Source organism: Scyliorhinus torazame, chromosome 14, assembly GCF_047496885.1.
Source record: "Scyliorhinus torazame isolate Kashiwa2021f chromosome 14, sScyTor2.1, whole genome shotgun sequence".
Classification (NCBI taxonomy): domain Eukaryota; kingdom Metazoa; phylum Chordata; class Chondrichthyes; order Carcharhiniformes; family Scyliorhinidae; genus Scyliorhinus; species Scyliorhinus torazame.
The window spans coordinates 185,296,476-185,314,361 of record NC_092720.1 but is presented as its reverse complement, the minus strand read 5'-3'; the positions used below and the strand labels follow the sequence as shown (position 1 = coordinate 185,314,361).

At 45.5% G+C, this 17,886-nt stretch overlaps 1 protein-coding gene across 2 annotated transcripts in view; it reads right to left on the bottom strand.

Moving 5' to 3' along the window:
* LOC140390267 (complement C4-like) overlaps nucleotides 1-17,886 on the bottom strand; it is a 184,481-nt gene that overhangs the window by 36,676 nt on the left and 129,919 nt on the right. For both annotated transcript variants that reach the window (XM_072475283.1, XM_072475284.1), the window contains 3 exons: nucleotides 12,394-12,562; nucleotides 9,819-10,027; nucleotides 7,605-7,763 (listed from right to left, as the gene is read on the bottom strand). In XM_072475283.1, the coding sequence (XP_072331384.1) occupies nucleotides 7,605-7,763; nucleotides 9,819-10,027; nucleotides 12,394-12,562 (537 nt within the window). The remainder of the gene's footprint in view (nucleotides 1-7,604; nucleotides 7,764-9,818; nucleotides 10,028-12,393; nucleotides 12,563-17,886) is intronic.

Here is a 17,886-nt window from a genome sequence, read left to right as displayed (position 1 = left end):
AATCTGCATTATGTTCCTTTAATACACGCGGTGGTGTGTGCTTGCGCATAATGCTCAGTATCTACAATGTTGCACAGATTTGTTGATTGACACCAGCAATCATCTCATTTATTGTTCAAGTATCTATCACTATTTACCCCGGGTTCTTGTTCGTCGGTCGCGCCTGACTGGCAGTAAAGAAGTGGGAGACAATGTGAGGACGTGAAGGGCGTTTTACGAATTTGGGTCTTGGGTGGGTAGACGGGTTGGAGATGTGGACTGTCAGCCAGGGAGGGGGTGACAGGTTTCAGAGGCTGGGTAGTTTGCACGGTGAGTAGTGAAGGGGTTGGGTTGTCGGTGTGCGGTGGGGGGATGGGTTGTGTGTAGCCGGCAGGTGGGAGGGGGTGGGGTTGAAATGAGTTAAAAGTCGCCATAGTCCAAGATGACCATCGACTACTTTCCACTTCGAGGGGGAGACACTGACTGGTGATGATTTCACCTGAGAGCGGGGCCTTCATGAATAACCTGATTGAAAGTGAATCGAACCCGGGGGGGCATAGACCGGTCTGTCTTTTCGGCGGGGTTGGGATGGCCATGCGGTGACGGGTTAGGTCAACAGGTTGGGAGTTCGGGTCGTGTCAGGGGGGGGAAGGTGCAGTGAGCTCTGGTCGGTCGGATCGGAGGAGTTGGTTTGAGAGGAGGTGAGTGAGTGGATTTGGGTCGTGTCAGGTAGGAGAGTGGCGAAGAGTAACTATCAACGTAAAATTGGCTGAAGCATCAGACGTTAGTCATTTCAATCGCTTCTGTCAGATGCTTCCCAGCACTGCACAATTGCCCAACGGAAGTTAGCGCTCCTGGAAAATTTCCGGGTAAACCCTTACCTGGAAACTTCCGAGAGGCATTTAACAGCACATCTTTTGGCTGCGCTCAAATCCGACGCTTGGAGGCAGATATTCAGTTCCACGTCGGCCTGTAACCCCCTCAGTTAAAATTGAGAAGAAGTGCTGAATAAAATCAGTGAAAACACCACATTCTAAATGAGCCATTTCCCACATTTTATTTGTTCTTGTCCGTTCAGCACCCAGGGTATATCTGAAGCCTTTCTATGTGGATCTCCGTCAATCCGGATTACAGGAACAGTCATTGCTGGCCATTGACCAACGGTACAAAGCAAATCCACAAGTCATAACTGTGCTCTTCCCCGGGGGAGAGCCGGGGATTGGCTGCATTCCTGTGGGATGCATTGCTCAAATTTAAAAGAGGCAAAGGTTTTAGCACACCCGGCACCCGGTTACCCGCCTTGTTTTCCCACTGAAAGGGGACAAAACATTAACGGGATATGTCATACTTGAACAAATTACTCAAAATGGAGGAAGTGTACTCAAAACGGAGGGCTGGCAACCACAAGGTCCTTATTCTGTTGATGAAATGCGAACAGACTACTGCTAAGAATCAATCACAGCCCTTTTGTGCATGGTATGGACACAATTGACGACAGGAGTCAGTTTCAATGAAGCAGTTATATTCAATGAAGCAGTTTGATGAAAAATAAAGAAACTAGATGTTGACCATGCAGTAGGGCGGGTGTAATCGCAAGGGCAGGTTGCGGAGCTCCGTGATTGATCAGTTGATGACATGGCGGTATGTGCAACACAGTGCAATATAAATACATCCTGTGTGTGTGTGGTTGGTCAGTGAGTCGGTGTCGCGGGTGGCCTGATGTGCGGTGCCTTTTGCACATGCTCGAATTAAACGCTGAAAAAAAGGAATTTGTGCCTTCTCTGGTCCCGTGAGGACGACCTTTTGGCTAAGGTGAGCGTGAGGTCAGGTGTAATGCCTGGATCTGGTATGTCTCTCTTGTGGGGACCATGAGTTGGAGTCAATTTGAATTGTTTATTGGAGCAGGCAAGGAGCTGGATTATGGGGTTGCTCCTGTCCACACTCAGCTCTGGCTTTGTAACTCTGATAAAGTAATTTAAAAAAACTGGAGGGATATTGACTTCCACGTTTTTATCCTTTCGCTAGTGCGAAAAGTTTAGATAACATGCTTCTGTTTGCGTTGACTGCCATCATTGTTAAGCAGAGTGCAGATGGTACAATTGTTAAGTAATGGGCTAAGAGATATTCCAATTAGTTGCCTCATTTATGTTAAGTATCCAGTAATTGACACTGATTATGTAAAGAGGCTTCAGGTGTCCTTTGTGATAGGTGATGTGAAGATAGGGGTTTGTAGAGTCTGTTAAAGTGAAATAAAGGTGTTTGTGAAAAGGAGAAGAACCTTTGACTCTTTATACAACAGCAGTTAAACATCCAACAAATGGTAGCAGAGGACGGTTGCTGTGCAAATGTGAAGGGTTGAAAGATACAACTTTTCCAGCTCAAACCAAGGAGTGAGTGAGAAGAAAAAAAAGATACATGGCTGAACCTAGGATAAAGATGGCCGGATATGACTCCCCCCCTCCCCCCCTTGTTTTCTGAAAGGGGTCATACGACCAATGGAGAGGTGCAGTAGTTATGTGTAGTCCACCATAAGGTAACTGCCTTGGGAAAGAGAAAACAAAGTATGGCATTGGCTCTTTCTCTACTTTATGACAGTAAAATCCAAAACAAAGTGCTTTCTGAGCTGGAATTGGAAGAGTTAGACTCAGGAGAAGGTCTGGAGACTCTATTACGTTATATAGATAAGATTTATCAAAATGGTGACTTTGCTAAGTGCGTATGAAGCATGGTTGGATTTTGACAGGTTCCAGAAAATAGAAGACTTCTCCATGGAAGACTATATAATGGAATTTGGCAGACTATATAAAAGGCTGCAGAAACACAACCTGGAATTTGCACAGTCTGTGTTGGCCTTTAAATTACTTGACTGTGCTAGAGCCAGCAACATGGATAGGCTCCTGGTTTTGACAGGAGTTCAGTTTGCGGATCAGGATACCTTGTTCGATCAGATGACAGAACCTTAAAAAAGGTTTCTGGGGAAACATTCGATTCTGATGGCTCTGATGACCCAAATAGGTCAGTCTGCAATAAAGCAGAATATGGAAGATACACTGCTAACAGGATGGCAAAATCGCATGGCTGCAAACAGGTTCCAAGACTATAGAAGGAGATCGGGACCCGGAAATAATGAAGTCAGAAACCCAGTTAGAACCTACAATAGGAAGATGAACCCCAGAAATGCGCGGGGCATGATAAATCGCTGTTTTCAATGTGACTCTCAATGCCATTCTGCTTTCAACTGTCCAATACATTATAATAGAGTGTTTGAAGCGACACATGACACGGAAGAGTCAGAAGAGGAAAACGATAGTGACCAGAAAGAAGGCATTGTCCTATTAACAAGCAGTTTTACGATGGCAATGAGGGTGTTGGTTGCAGAATCCTTCAATTGTGCTGTATTGGACAGTGGTTGCACATCTACGGTGTGTGGCATTGACTGGTTGAAATGTTACCTGGACTCCTTGAATGCTGAAAATCGTAACAAGGTTAAGGAATTTGAAAGTTTCACAAGTTTCAGGTTTGGGGATGATAATACTGTGAAGTCACTGAAAAAAGTGGTGATCCCTTGCAATATTGCCGGAGTGAATCATTTCATTAGCACGGATGTTGCATCAAGTGAGATACCTTTGCTTCTGAGCAGACCAACGATGAAGAAAGCACACATGAAACTGGATATGGAACAGGATAAGGCAACAGTTTTTGGAAAGATGATGGACTTACAATTTACACAGTCGGGACACCATTGTGTTCCATTACTGACAAATATATTTCAAGTACAGTTGTTAAGGATGTCAGTTGAAAATGAGACTTTAGCTGATAAAAAGTTTGCTGTATTAAAACTGCACAGACAGTTTGCACATCTGTCTCCCTGGAGGCTGAAAAAATTATTAAGGGATGCAGGGGTAAGAGATGAAGACTACACTAAACTGTTAGAGCAGGTTAGTGATCGCTGTGAAGTTTGTAGGAAGTACAGAAGGACACCAGCACGGCCGAAAGTAACCCTAACTTTGGCCAGGGATTTTAACGACATTCTGGCCATGGACCTTAAGATCTGGGATAAAGCCAATAATATAGTTATTTTGCATTTTGTAGATTTAGCAACCAGATTTAGTCAATCAACGATTGTCTGACGTAATGAAAAAAGAGTAATTCTGGATCAAATCGTGGAAAAATGGACAGGGAGAGGAATGGGCCCACCGGCAAAATTCGTTATGGACAATGGGGGAGAATTTGCTAATGATGAGTTTAGGGGTATGTGTGAAAATGTGAACATCACAGTTATGAATACAGCTGTGGAAAGCCCATTTAATAACGGTGTGTGTGAAAGAAACCATGAGGTAATAGATGACATGCTCCAGAAGATTTTGGCAGATAGACCAAACTGCAAGCTAAATTCAGCTTTAGCATGGGCGGTACATGCAAAGAATTCATTACAGATGGTTGGGAGCCATAGTCCCTATCAATTAGTGTTTGGTAGATATCCTAAAATTCCGTCCATTTTAGATGACCAGCCTCCAGCTTGGGAAGGGACTACAATTAGCTCTGCCTATGCTGAGCATTTTAATGAATTACATAGCAGTAGAAAAGCTTTTTTGGAAGCAGAATTTTCTGAAAGAATTCGCAGAACTTTAAGACATAATGTACGGCCATCAGATACCGTTTTTCAGCAAGGAGACATAGTATACTATACTATAAGAGAGACAATTTTAATGAATGGAAAGGCCCAGGGAAGATCATAGGCATAGATGGTAAAACAATTATTTTCCAACATGGCAATCAAACTGTTAGGGTACATTCATCAAGGATAATGGGTACAGATTACAAATTTTCAAATTTAGACAGAGCAGACAGGCATGACGAGGAACCAGAGTCATCTGTACGCAAGTGTTACAAAGCCTTGAGGACCAGTTAACTGATATGGACAGAGTTTCTGTAGAGGAACGCAACACTTCTGGGGAGTTAGAACAGGCCATTTTTCTGAAAGGACAACTGCCAAAAGTTGGTACAAAAGTCACATACTTGCCTGAAGGGCAATGGTTGGATGCAACTGTTATTAGTAGAGCAGGGAATGCCACTGGAAAGTATAAACATTGGTTGAATGTACAGCATTCAGGGGAGGGAGTCAAGACAATGGATTGGGAACACGATGTTCAAAAATGGAGGGCACAGAAACGCAGTGCCAGCTCAGATAGTATATTGGATAGTGAACAGGTCCGCAGGAAAAGATCGAGAACTATTGAAAGGACATCCCACAGCAGAAGGGATAGATCAAGCAGTAGCATTACAGAACGAGTTACCAGGTGGGAGAGGGGGCGTAGTTCATCAAGATCTCGGAACATGAGTAAAACTACATATACTAATAGGAGTAGAAGCCCACATGCACGTGAGATTTTGGTGGCTTCCAATAAATTAGATGAAAAAGTTATCAAAGATTCCAAACAGCATGAACTGCATAGTTTAAGTGAATTTGGGGTATACACGGAAGTACCGGATAGGGGACAAAGAGTTCTATCCTACAGATGCATTTGCATTGAACTTATAAGGCAAAGGGGATTTGAAGAAAACTTCGATCAGGATTTAAGGGTAGATTCACCTACGGCAGGAAAGGTTATTTTAAAGATCTTCTTGACTCTATTAGCCACAAAGGCATGGGAATGCAAATCTATAGATATAAAAGCTGCCTTTTTGCAGGGGCATCAACCCCAGAGAGACATTTTCTCCAGCCTCCTAAAGAGGCAGCAAACACAGAAGGGGTACTCTGGAAGTTGAACAAATGTGTATATGGATTGAATGATGCGTCTAGAGTCTTTTCGGTAAGGTCAGTTTTGTTAAAGTTAGGCTGTTGCCAGTTGAAAGCAGATCCGGCAATGTTTTACTGGTACTATAATGGAAATCTTTCTGGCATCTTTATGATGCAGGTCGATGATTTTTTTGCGGGGTGGGACTAGTGATTTCGAAGCTATTGTAATCTCTGGTTTGAGGAAAGAATTCAGGGTTGGAAGTCAGGCTTCTGGTGCATTTAAATATATTAGACTGGAAATCGGACAGACTAAATTAGGGGCAACTTTACGTCAGCAATCCTATTTGGAAAGCATCTGCACAATAGCAATTAGTCGTGGCCGGGTTTCACAAAAAGACACAGTGGTTTCAAAGATGGAAAAATACAGACTAGACCGGACGTGAGTTTTGATGTCTTAGAGTTGAGTACAAACATGAATGATCTCAAAGTGGAAGACATAATTGAGCAGCACGGTGGCTAGCACTGTGGCTTCACAGCGCCAGGGTCCCAGGTTCAATTCTATGCTGGGTCACTGTCTGTGCGGAGTCTGCACGTTATCCCCGTGTCTGCGTGGGTTTCCTTCGGGTGCTCCGGTTTCCTCCCACTGTCCAAAGACGTGCAGGTCAGGTGGATAGGCCATGATAAATTGCCCTTAGTGTCCAAAAAGGCGAGGAGGGGTTATTGTGTTATGGGGATAGGGTGGTAGTGAGGGCTTAAATGGGTCAGTGCAGACTCGATGGGCCGAATGGCCTCCTTCTGCACTGTATGTTCTGTTTTCTATAATAGGAGCAAATAAAGCGTTGGTCAAACTAAAAATGCAGGAGTGTGTTTTGAGGATCCCCGTTTTTGGTGACCTTAGGCACTTGAAACTGATAGTTTATAGTGATGCGTCCTTTGCAAATTCATATGATGAGGTTTCAAGCGCAGGAGGTTTTATAATTTTTCTTTTAGGGAACAATGGTAAATGTTGCCCTCTTGTGTGGGAAACAAAGAAAATAAGGAGAGTGGTCAAAAGCACTTTGGCTGCGTTAAGCCTTGTAGAAGCAGTGGATATGGCCTTTTATATATCTCAGATATTGGCAGAAATTTTGGGATTAGGGGATTTGGGTAATATACCTATTGAATGTCACATTGACAATAAATCCCTGTGGGAAAATGTGCACTCTACAAAAAGTGTCAATGAAAAAAGGTTAAGGATAGACATCGCAAGTTTGAAGCAGATGTTGGACAGGGGAGAAATAGCAAAAATTAAATGGGTCGACAGTAGCTATCAATTGTCATGCTGTTTTACAAAAAGAGGGGCTAGTTCCCAGAAACCTTTGGATACTGTTAATGAAGGGTGCCTGTTTCTGTGACTGTTCCTTTTTACAAAAAAAACTGAAAAAAAAGAGAAGCGGGGAAATTACACGTGTGTTTTTGAGTTTCTTGTAACTTTGTTTTCACCTAATTATTTTTTTTCTCCAAGGAAGGGGAGACTGTTAAGTAATGAGTTAAGAGGCATTCCAATTAGTTGTCTCATTTATGTTAAGTATCCAATAATTGACACATATGTAAAGAGGCTTCAGGTGGCCTTTGTGCTAGGTGATGTGAAGATAGAGCTTTGTGCAGAGTCTGTTAAAGTGAAATAAAGGTGTTTGTGAAAAGGCGAAGAACCGTTGACTCTTTGTATAACAGCAGCTAAACGTCTAACACAATTTGCATGTATTTTGGGAAACTCATTTCATTGGTTGTGATCTACATATTCTTCAAGCATCGCACTGTATCACAAATGAAAAGCACTGATGTCCGCGTTTGGTAACCTCGCCAGTACAGACAATAGAATTGTATCATTGGATTCTGTTCTTACCGTCAACTCGTCCTGTATCAGAGCGTTATCCCTGTTTATTTCAAAATATTTCATCTTCCTTCTATTCGGGTGGCTGAATGTGAAATGTAAACCTAATTGTTCCGGTTCAAATGTAGCAATGCTGTACTGTGACAGAGCTTCCAGGGCAACAATTGTGTCCTTAAGAGCAGAAAGAGAGACTATGTATTGGAATAATGGATGGATAATGCACACTGGCATAAATACGAAGGGCCTTCTCGAAACCTTGTGGAGAAAGACAGCATTGGAGAGCGTCCATGGAATATTTATAATTACCTGCATTGTAGTGATGATGTAACAAAAATTATATCATGAAGAAATAATTCTATGCACACAGTGATATATATACCATTTAGATGTCAACCGCTGGTTGGTGAATTTGGATATGTTCAATGAAACAGATGACGTATTGCCTGAATATTAGGATGTTTCCGCTTTTGCATTTGCAAGTATCATAGTTGCGTGTCTCACGCGGACCTGCTCCGGCTCATTGCAACTAACCATTGTCTGAAGTATTCTAGGTTTTTATCGATTGCATTCAAATTTCACCACCTGCTGTGGTATGATTCGAATCCGGGTCCCCAGAATATTACCCACATTCGCTGAGAACACATCATAGGCGACATTGCAAACAGTGAAACGTACATTAACAAAGTCAAGAGATGTTCATGGATTAGGTAAATGGCTAAGACCCTGACACATGGATTTAAATGCTGATAAAGTAAATGGGATAATGTTCGGATTCTATAAACACAATAGCGTTTGAGAAAATCGAGCACTCAGAAACATTATAGGATCGACAAGAAGAACACATGCCAATTAAAACCCTGCACTGCCAACGTGGCGGAATGCCATTCAAAACAATCTAACCTGGGAGCTATAGTTAGGTAATTCAACAGTTAAACCACAACCAGTATCAGATGTGGAAGGGGGAAATGTGCATAGAACATAGAACATACAGTGAGACGGAGGCCATTCGGCCCATCAAGCCTGCACCAATCCACTTGAGCCCTCGCTTCCACCCTATCCCCGTAACCCAATAACCCCTCCTAAACGTTTTAGTTACTCAGGGCAATTTACCATGGTCTATCCAGCTAAACTGCACATCTTTGGAAACCGGAGCACCCGGAGGAAATCCACACAGACACGGGGAGAATATGCAGACTCCGCACAGTGAGCCAGAGGGGAATCGAACCTGGGACACTGGCGCTGTGAAGCCACCGTGCTAGCCATTATGCTACCGTGCTACATGTTCTAGTTTTGCCCTAGTTTTTGCATTTATTCAGATGGATTCAAACCATTACATTACAAATGATGGCAAGTGATAGACAGAACTATGCATTCATAGAATCATAGAATTTACAGTGTGGAAGGAGGCTATTCGACCCATCGAGTCTGCACCAGCCCTTGGAAAGAGCACCCTACCCAAGCCCACACCTACACCCTCTCCCCTTAACCCATTAACCCCACCCCACCTCTTTGAACATAAGGGCAATTTAGATTGGCCAATCCGTCTAACCTGCACATCTTTGGACTGTGGGAGGAAACTGGAGCACCCGGAGGAAACCCACTCAGACACGGGGAGAACGCGCAGACGCCACACAGACAGTGGCCCAAGCCGGGAATCGAACCTGGAATCCTGGAGCTGTGCAGCAACTGTGATAACCACTGTGCTACGGTACTGCCCTTGGCGTACCGTCGTGGAATGTCTAAGTGGCGAGCTGAATACCATAATCGGAAATAATGAAGCGACAAGGAGTAACCATAACATATCAAACCAGTTATCTAGTTACTGATTGTTCTTATTTACCTATCTTTAGAAATTCGACTTGGAGTAAGGTCTTAATAAACTCTATGGCATATTGTAATTTCACTACCTGCACTGGAACTGAACAGTTCACGTGTGTTGTAATGGATGGCAAAAAAAGGGACAAGATTCTGCCAGTGTTTGTTCCATGCAAAATCCAGCGTCACCAGAAATTGAAGTGAAATCAACAGACCAGAAACGGAACAACCGTCCAGCTGGGTACCACAAAATGCAAGCCATCAACACTGACGAATTTGGAATATATAGGGAAGGGAATCTACAGGCAGAAACTGACCTCCAGCGCATCAAAGCCTCATGCCTGCTTTCAGCTCTCCTGGAACCTAAACAAAATGCAAACAGCTCGATACCCGATGATTGCGAAACGTTACCTGGGTTGAGCGGAATCCTCCCTCGTATCCCCGTTGCTCAGTTAACCATTTTACAATTGGTTTGGCGTAGTTGAGATCTTTCATGGCTATGGTCTGAAGCAACGCATATGAAGTGGTCTCTATTGATACTGCTGAAGCTTGATGTACTCCTTCTGGCCTGCCACTCCCAGGTTGCGTTCCATCGGCATTCCAGTACCGGGCATCGTTTTCTATTTCATGTTTGAAATACCGACAGGTTAGTCGCATGATAGCTTCGCGTTCAAATTAGAAACCGGATTGTCACCGACTCATGACAGCAACAATATCCAACTCAAAAAGAACCGTGTTCTGCAAGCTGCCTCGATAAGTCACGTGCCATTCAGTGCACCTTGGTATGTTGGCATGGCAACCGAGTTTCATAAAACACAATATTGATGCTGTTCGCCAAAGGAAGACAAATGGACGCTCAATGACTGTGCCGCTTTTGCACCTAATGACAGCTTGCGTTTAGATAGCATCGCTAACACGGTCAAACATACCAATGCAAACATAATACGACACGATTTGGCAAGTAACAAGCAAGGGCTGGGATGGAAAGAGGAGGTAATTGAGAGGGGTGGGGTGAGCATGGGCTCAATTCATAGGGGGAACACAAGTAAAGCCTGGTCTTCCTGATGGGCTCCGGGAGCGGGGACCCCATTTCAACCACTTGTTGTTCCAGGGCGGGGGATCCCGGTCGAAATAAATCGCCGCTCCTTCACTGCCTCTTGGTCAGAATCCTGGAGCTATGTTCCTAACAGCACTGTGGGTGTACCCACCCCACATGGACTGCAGTGATGAAGGTAGCTCACCACCACCTTCTCAAGGAGCAGTTAGGGATGGAGAATAACTGCTGGGCCTTCGACACCCATATCCCATTAGATCATTTTAAAAATGGGTTTAAGCACTTCAAAGCACCTAACAAAAGTTACTGGTATAAAAATACACATCAGAGGACTATTTAAATCTGCAGAGTGGCAGAAGTCCACTAAACATAAATTCAGGGCAGGGGAAGGAAAATTCAACCGAGGCCGAGGATGTTTTCTTTCACGGTAGAACCGTGAAATTAATTTCTGGAAGGGTGATGGAATTTATAAAATGATCCACACTGTGAAAAATGACAGATAGTTAAGAATCAATGTGTGTACATGTACTTTGCTGTCTTGTAATGTCACAATTCTAATTTAAGTATTATTTACTGTTCATTCATGGGATGTGGGCATCACTGGTAAGGCCATCTTTTATTGTTGATCCCCAACCACTCCTGAGAAAATGCTGATTAGCTACTTATGGAATATAAATGGGTCGTTCATTTACATCTGGGCTATGAATAGGGGTTCGTGAGGCTGGGGTTGGTTTGCTTAGAGCAGAGAAGATTGAGAGTGGACCTAATTGACTTGTACAAAATGATGTGGGACATAGATTGGGTAGTTAGGAAGACACTTTCCCCTTATTGGAATGGTCAATAACCAGGGGCATAGATTTAAGGTTAGGGCCCGCAGACTTAGAGAGGATTTGAAGACAATCTGTTTCAGCAAGAAGGTGGTGGGAATCTGTAGCTCACTGCCTGAATGATGACCGATGTGGGAGCTCTCACAACATTTAAGAAGCATTTAAGATGAGCATTTGAAGCGCCACAGCCTACAAGGTTACGGGCCAAGTGCTGAAAGATGGGATTTAATCGATAGCTGCATGATGATCGGCGCAGACACGATGGGGCGAAGGGCCTCTTTTCGTGCTGTTAAACTCTATGACTCTGTGTCAGAGGACAGCTCAGAGTCGGCAATTTTGTTTCCGGTCTGCAATCACATATAAGCCAATCAGCGATGGTAGATTTCCTGTCCCAATGTCTTAGTGAACCTGACGGTTTGTTCAAGAGAACTAGCATAGAACATAGACCATAGAAAAATACAGCACAGAACAGGCCCTTCGGCCCACGATGTTGTGCTGAACCTTTGTCCTAGATTAATCATAGATTATCATAGAATTTACAGTGCAGAAGGAGGCCGCTCAGCCCATCGAGTCTGCACCGGCTCTCGGAAAGAGCACCCTACCCAAGGTCAACACCTCCACCCTATCCCCATAACCCAGTAACCCCACCCAACACTAAGGGCAATTTTGGACACTAAGGGCAATTCATCATGGCCAATCCACCCAACTTGCACATCTTTGGACTGTGGGAGGAAACCGGAGCACCCGGAGGAAATCCAAGCACACACAAGCATGTTTCAGGGATTTTGCTACTGATACGAGCTTTATATTAAAGGCTTTTAAATTACGTGTGTTTACATTTCCCTACTGCCGTGGTGGAATTGGAGAGCATGTCGATGGGTAAATTGAGACAGGATTGCAGGTCGATTAACATTAACATTAACATTAACACTGTGCCTGTATCATCTGCATTTATAACCTGTCTTTATCACATGCGCAAACAAACAAGTAAGTTAGAATGTTGTTATTACATCATAGATAATGATAAGAAGTAAACAATTAAGGCAATATCAACTTTGAAAATAATTCTCCGTTCGCTCTGCTACTAGACTAGAGAATAATCTACCTTGATCATGAGTTGCCCTTTGTTTCAATTTAGCATCTGCCTGCTGCGCAATCGAGCTGCCAGGGTCGACCAAGGCGAGGGCATATGCTGTGATAGCCAACGTATAGGTTTGCTTGATATTGGTAAGTTCCTGAGAAAGGTAAGTAACCGCGCTTTGAATGCTTGCTTTCTGAAAAAACAAAAGGTTGAGATGACAGAATAGAAATAGTTTAGACCAATATAGCAAAAATCACCAGGAGACCGCCATCTTCAGATAGAAAGCTCTGCTATCAACGCAAAATAAACATTTACATGCGATTTCCAATAACGGACATGAACATATGAATTAGGAGCAGAAGTAGCCACTGCAGCCCCTCATGCATGTTGTACCATTCAATAAGACCATTTATGTTTGATCTGTTTGAGTTTCTGATTCTACACTCCCATTTACCCCACGGTAATCTTTGACACCCTTGTCTACCCTCCCCTGCCTTACATATATTGAACGACCTCCATACCTTGCAGATCAGCTGGGAGCGGGAGAGAGAGAGAGCCGGGACATTGAAAACAGCGCGTGAGATTTAAAAAGCGCGGGAGCTGCGAGTCAGAGCGGAGAGTTTAAAAGTTTGCGGCCTGGGAGAGGTAAGTACTGTTTAACAACCTCCTTACCTTGCAGGTCAGCTGTTAGTTTCGGGAGATCAGTTTCGGGAGCAGGCCTATTGGCTGACTGTAAATCAGGAAGGATACAAAAGGTGTGGCTGAAGTTCCTTTAGGAACGGATGTGGAGATGCCGGCGTTGGACTGGGGTGAGCACAGTACGAAGTCTTACAACACCAGGTTAAAGTCCAACAGGTTTGTTTCGATGTCACTAGCTTTCGGAGCGCTGCTCCTTCCTCAGGTGAATGAAGAGGTCTGTTCCAGAAACACATATATAGACAAATTCAAAGATGCCAAACAATGCTAGGAATGCGAGCATTAGCAGGTGATTAAATCTTTACAGATCCAGAGATGGGGTAACCCCAGGTTAAAGAGGTGTGAATTGTCTCAAGCCAGGACAGTTGGTAGGATTTCGCAGGCCAGATGGTGGGGGATGAATGTAATGTGACATGAATCCCAGGTCCCGGTTGAGGCCGCACTCATGTGTGCGGAACTTGGCTATAAGTTTCTGCTCGGCGATTCTGCGTTGTCGCGGGTCCTGAAGGCCGCCTTGGAGAACGCTTACCCGGAGATCAGAGGCTGAATGCCCTTGACTGCTGAAGTGTTCCCCTACTGGAAGGGAACATTCCTGCCTGGTGATTGTTACGCGATGTCCGTTCATTCGTTGTCGCAGCGTCTGCATGGTCTCGCCAATGTACCACGCTTCGGGACATCCTTTCCTGCAGCGTATGAGGTAGACAACGTTGGCCGAGTCGCACGAGTATGTACCGCGTACCTGGTGGGTGGTGTTCTCACGTGTAATAGTGGTATCCATGTCAATGATCTGGCACGTCTTGCAGAGATTGCCATGACAGGGTTGTGTGGTGTCGTGGTCACTGTTCTGAAGACTGGGTAGTTTGCTGCAAACAATGGTTCGTTTGAGGTTGCGCGGTTGTTTGAAGGCAAGTAGTGGGGGTGTGGGGATGACCTTGGCAAGATGTTCATCGTCATCAATGACGTGTTGAAGGCTGTGAAGAAGATGACGTAGTTTCTCTGCTCCGGGGAAGTACTGGATGACGAAGGGTATTCTGTCGGTTGTGTCCCATGTTTGTCTTCTGAGGAGGTCGGTCCGGTTTTTCGCTGTGGCGCGTTGGAACTGTTGATCGATGAGTCGAGTGCCATATCCCATTCGTACGAGGGCATCTTTCAACGTCTGTAGATGTCTGTTACGCTCCTCCTCGTCTGAGCAGATCCTGTGTATACGGAGCGCTTGTCCATAGCGGATGGCTTCTTTAATGTGTTTAGGGTGGAAGCTGGAGAAGTGGAGCATCATGAGGTTATCCGTGGGTTTGCGGTAAAGTGAAGTGCTGAGGTGACCGTCCTTGATGGTGACGAGTGTGTCGAAGAATGCAACTGATTTTGGAGAGTAGTCCATGGTGAGTCTGATGGTTGGATGGAACTTATTAATGTCATTGTGTAGTCGTTTCAGTGATTCTTCGCCGTGGGTCCAAAGGAAAAAAATGTCATCGATGTATCTGGTGTATAACATCGGTTGAAGGTCCTGTGCGGTGAGTAGGTCCTGTTCAAACTTGTGCATGAAGATGTTGGCGTATTGGGGTGCGAATTTGGTCCCCATGGCTGTTCCGTGCGTCTGAATGAAGAACTTGTTGTCGAAGGTGAAGACGTTGTGATCCAGAATGAAGCGGATGAGTTGCAGAATTGCGTCTGGAGATTGGCAGTTGTCAGTGTTGAGTACTGAGGCTGTTGCAGCAATGCCGTCGTCATGGGGGATGCTGGTGTAGAGTGCCGAGACGTCCATTGTGACGAGGAATGTTCCTGGTTCAACTGGTCCATGGGTGCTGAGTTTCTGTAGGAAGTCCGTCGTGTCGCGACAGAAGCTGGGTGTACCTTGTACGATGGGTTTCAAGATGCCCTCGATGTAGCCAGAGAGGTTCTCACACAGGGTCCCATTGCCTGAAACGATAGGGCGGCCTGGTGTGTTGGCCTTATGTATTTTTGGGAGGCAGTAGAGATCTCCAATGCGGGGAGTACGTGGGATGAGAGCACGTAGGGTGCTCTGAAGATCTGGATCCAAGGCCTTGATCAGTCTGTTAAGTTGGAGGATGTGTTCCTTGGTCGGCAGAATCGCCGAGCAGAAACTTATAGCCAAGTTCCGCACACATGAGTGCGGCCTCAACCGGGACCTGGGATTCATGTCGCATTACATTCATCCCCCACCATCTGGCCTGCGAAATCCTACCAACTGTCCTGGCTTGAGACAATTCACACCTCTTTAACCTGGGGTTACCCCATCTCTGGATCTGTAAAGATTTAATCACCTGCTAATGCTCGCATTCCCAGCATTGTTTGGCATCTTTGAATTTGTCTATATATGTGTTTCTGGAACAGACCTCTTCATTCACCTGAGGAAGGAGCAGCGCTCCGAAAGCTAGTGACATCGAAACAAACCTGTTGGACTTTAACCTGGTGTTGTAAGACTTCGTACTGTGCTCACCCCAGTCCAACGCCGGCATCTCCACATCATGGCTACCATCGACACCGCAAACTGCCGGCTCAAAGTGGAGAGGATCTCCAGGAAGATCGCGCATATAGACACTGACATCGTTTCTACAAAGATGCAAGAAAGCAGACAAGATCCCGAAAGGGCTACAGATCACAAACCCACTCAAGTCGACCTACAACACAGACTACGCTGAGAGACTCTGCCGTCGCACCTCTCTCACACTCCTCAACCACCTCGTCCGCCAGCTCTACAGCAGACGACGCAACCTGGAAACCAAGATAGAGGCCATATTCTCAACTTGCGCTCAGGATGCAGCAGACCAGCTGCGGAACACCGCCAAACAGATGAGACAACAATACTATGCCACCTATATGCATACCAAGAACAGAAAGCTTGAGAAACTTGGCATCACCACCGGCAGCAACCAAGCCACCCCCGGTGCCACAGTAGAAAACAATACAGGGAAATCTATTGTCAACTTGTCAGACTACACCCTTCATCCAGATGAAATCGAAGTCCTCAGCAGAGGCCTTAATTTCTGCACCACCACCAAAATGGACCCCATCAGTCTCGCGGCAGACACGGAGGAATTCATCAGGCGAATGAGGCTCCGGGAATTCTTCCACAGACCCCAAGAGGCCAACAGCGAACCCAAGCAGACTACCAATGAACCGGAACAGCAGACCAAGAGATCTGCGGTGCGGCAACCGAAGAGGAAAGAGTCGAATTGGACCCCTCCGGAAGGCCGTTGCCTTAGACTCGACATGTATGCTCAAGCCGTCAGGAGTCGCGTCAATGCCAGATTCATCAGTCGCATTCACAAGACAGCCCCGAATGTCACCCAAGCACAACGCAATGCCATCCGCGCTCTCAAGACCAACCACAGCATCGTCATCAAACCAGCAGACAAAGGGGGGGGGGCCACTGTCGTACTGAACAGAACGGACTACTGCAAAGAAGTATACCGACAACTGAACAACCAAGAACACTACAGACAGTTACCCGCAGATCCAACCAAGGAACACATCCTCTGGGGTGGGCACAGTACGAAGTCTTACAACACCAGGTTAAAGTCCAACAGGTTTGTTTCGATGTCACTAGCTTTCGGAGCGCTGCTCCTTCCTCAGGTGAATGAAGAGGTCTGTTCCAGAAACATAAATAGAGACAAATTCAAAGATGCCAAACAATGCTAGGAATGCGAGCATTAGCAGGTGATTAAATCTTTACAGATCCAGAGATGGGGTAACCCCAGGTTAAAGAGGTGTGAATTGTCTCAAGCCAGGACAGTTGGTAGGATTTCGCAGGCCAGATGGTGGGGGATGAATGTAATGTGACATGAATCCCAGGTCCCGGTTGAGGCCGCACTCATGTGTGCGGAACTTGGCTATAAGTTTCTGCTCGGCGATTCTGCCGACCAAGGAACACATCCTCCAACTTAACAGACTGATCAAGGCCTTGGACCCAGATCTTTAGAGCACCCTACGTGCTCTCATCCCACGTACTCCCCGCATTGGAGATCTCTACTGCCTCCCAAAAATACATAAGGCCAACACACCAGGCCGCCCTATCGTTTCAGGCAATGGGACCCTGTGTGAGAACCTCTCTGGCTACATCGAGGGCATCTTGAAACCCATCGTACAAGGTACACCCAGCTTCTGTCGCGACACGACGGACTTCCTACAGAAACTCAGCACCCATGGACCAGTTGAACCAGGAACATTCCTCGTCACAATGGACATCTCGGCACTCTACACCAGCATCCCCCATGACGACGGCATTGCTGCAACAGCCTCAGTACTCAACACCGACAACTGCCAATCTCCAGACGCAATTCTGCAACTCATCCGCTTCATTCTGGATCACAACGTCTTCACCTTCGACAACAGGTTCTTCATTCAGACGCACGGAACAGCCATGGGGACCAAATTCGCACCCCAATACGCCAACATCTTCATGCACAAGTTTGAACAGGACCTACTCACCGCACAGGACCTTCAACCGATGTTATAGACCAGATACATCGATGACATTTTTTTCCTTTGGACCCACGGCGAAGAATCATTGAAACGACTACACAATGACATTAATAAGTTCCATCCAACCATCAGGCTCACCATGGACTACTCTCCAAAATCAGTTGCATTCTTGGACACACTCGTCTCCATCAAGGACGGTCACCTCAGCACTTCACTTTACCGCAAACCCACGGATAACCTCATGATGCTCCACTTCTCCAGCTTCCACCCTAAACACATTAAAGAAGCCATCCCCTATGGACAAGCGCTCCGTATACACAGGATCTGCTCAGACGAGGAGGAGCGTAACAGACATCTACAGACGTTGAAAGATGCCCT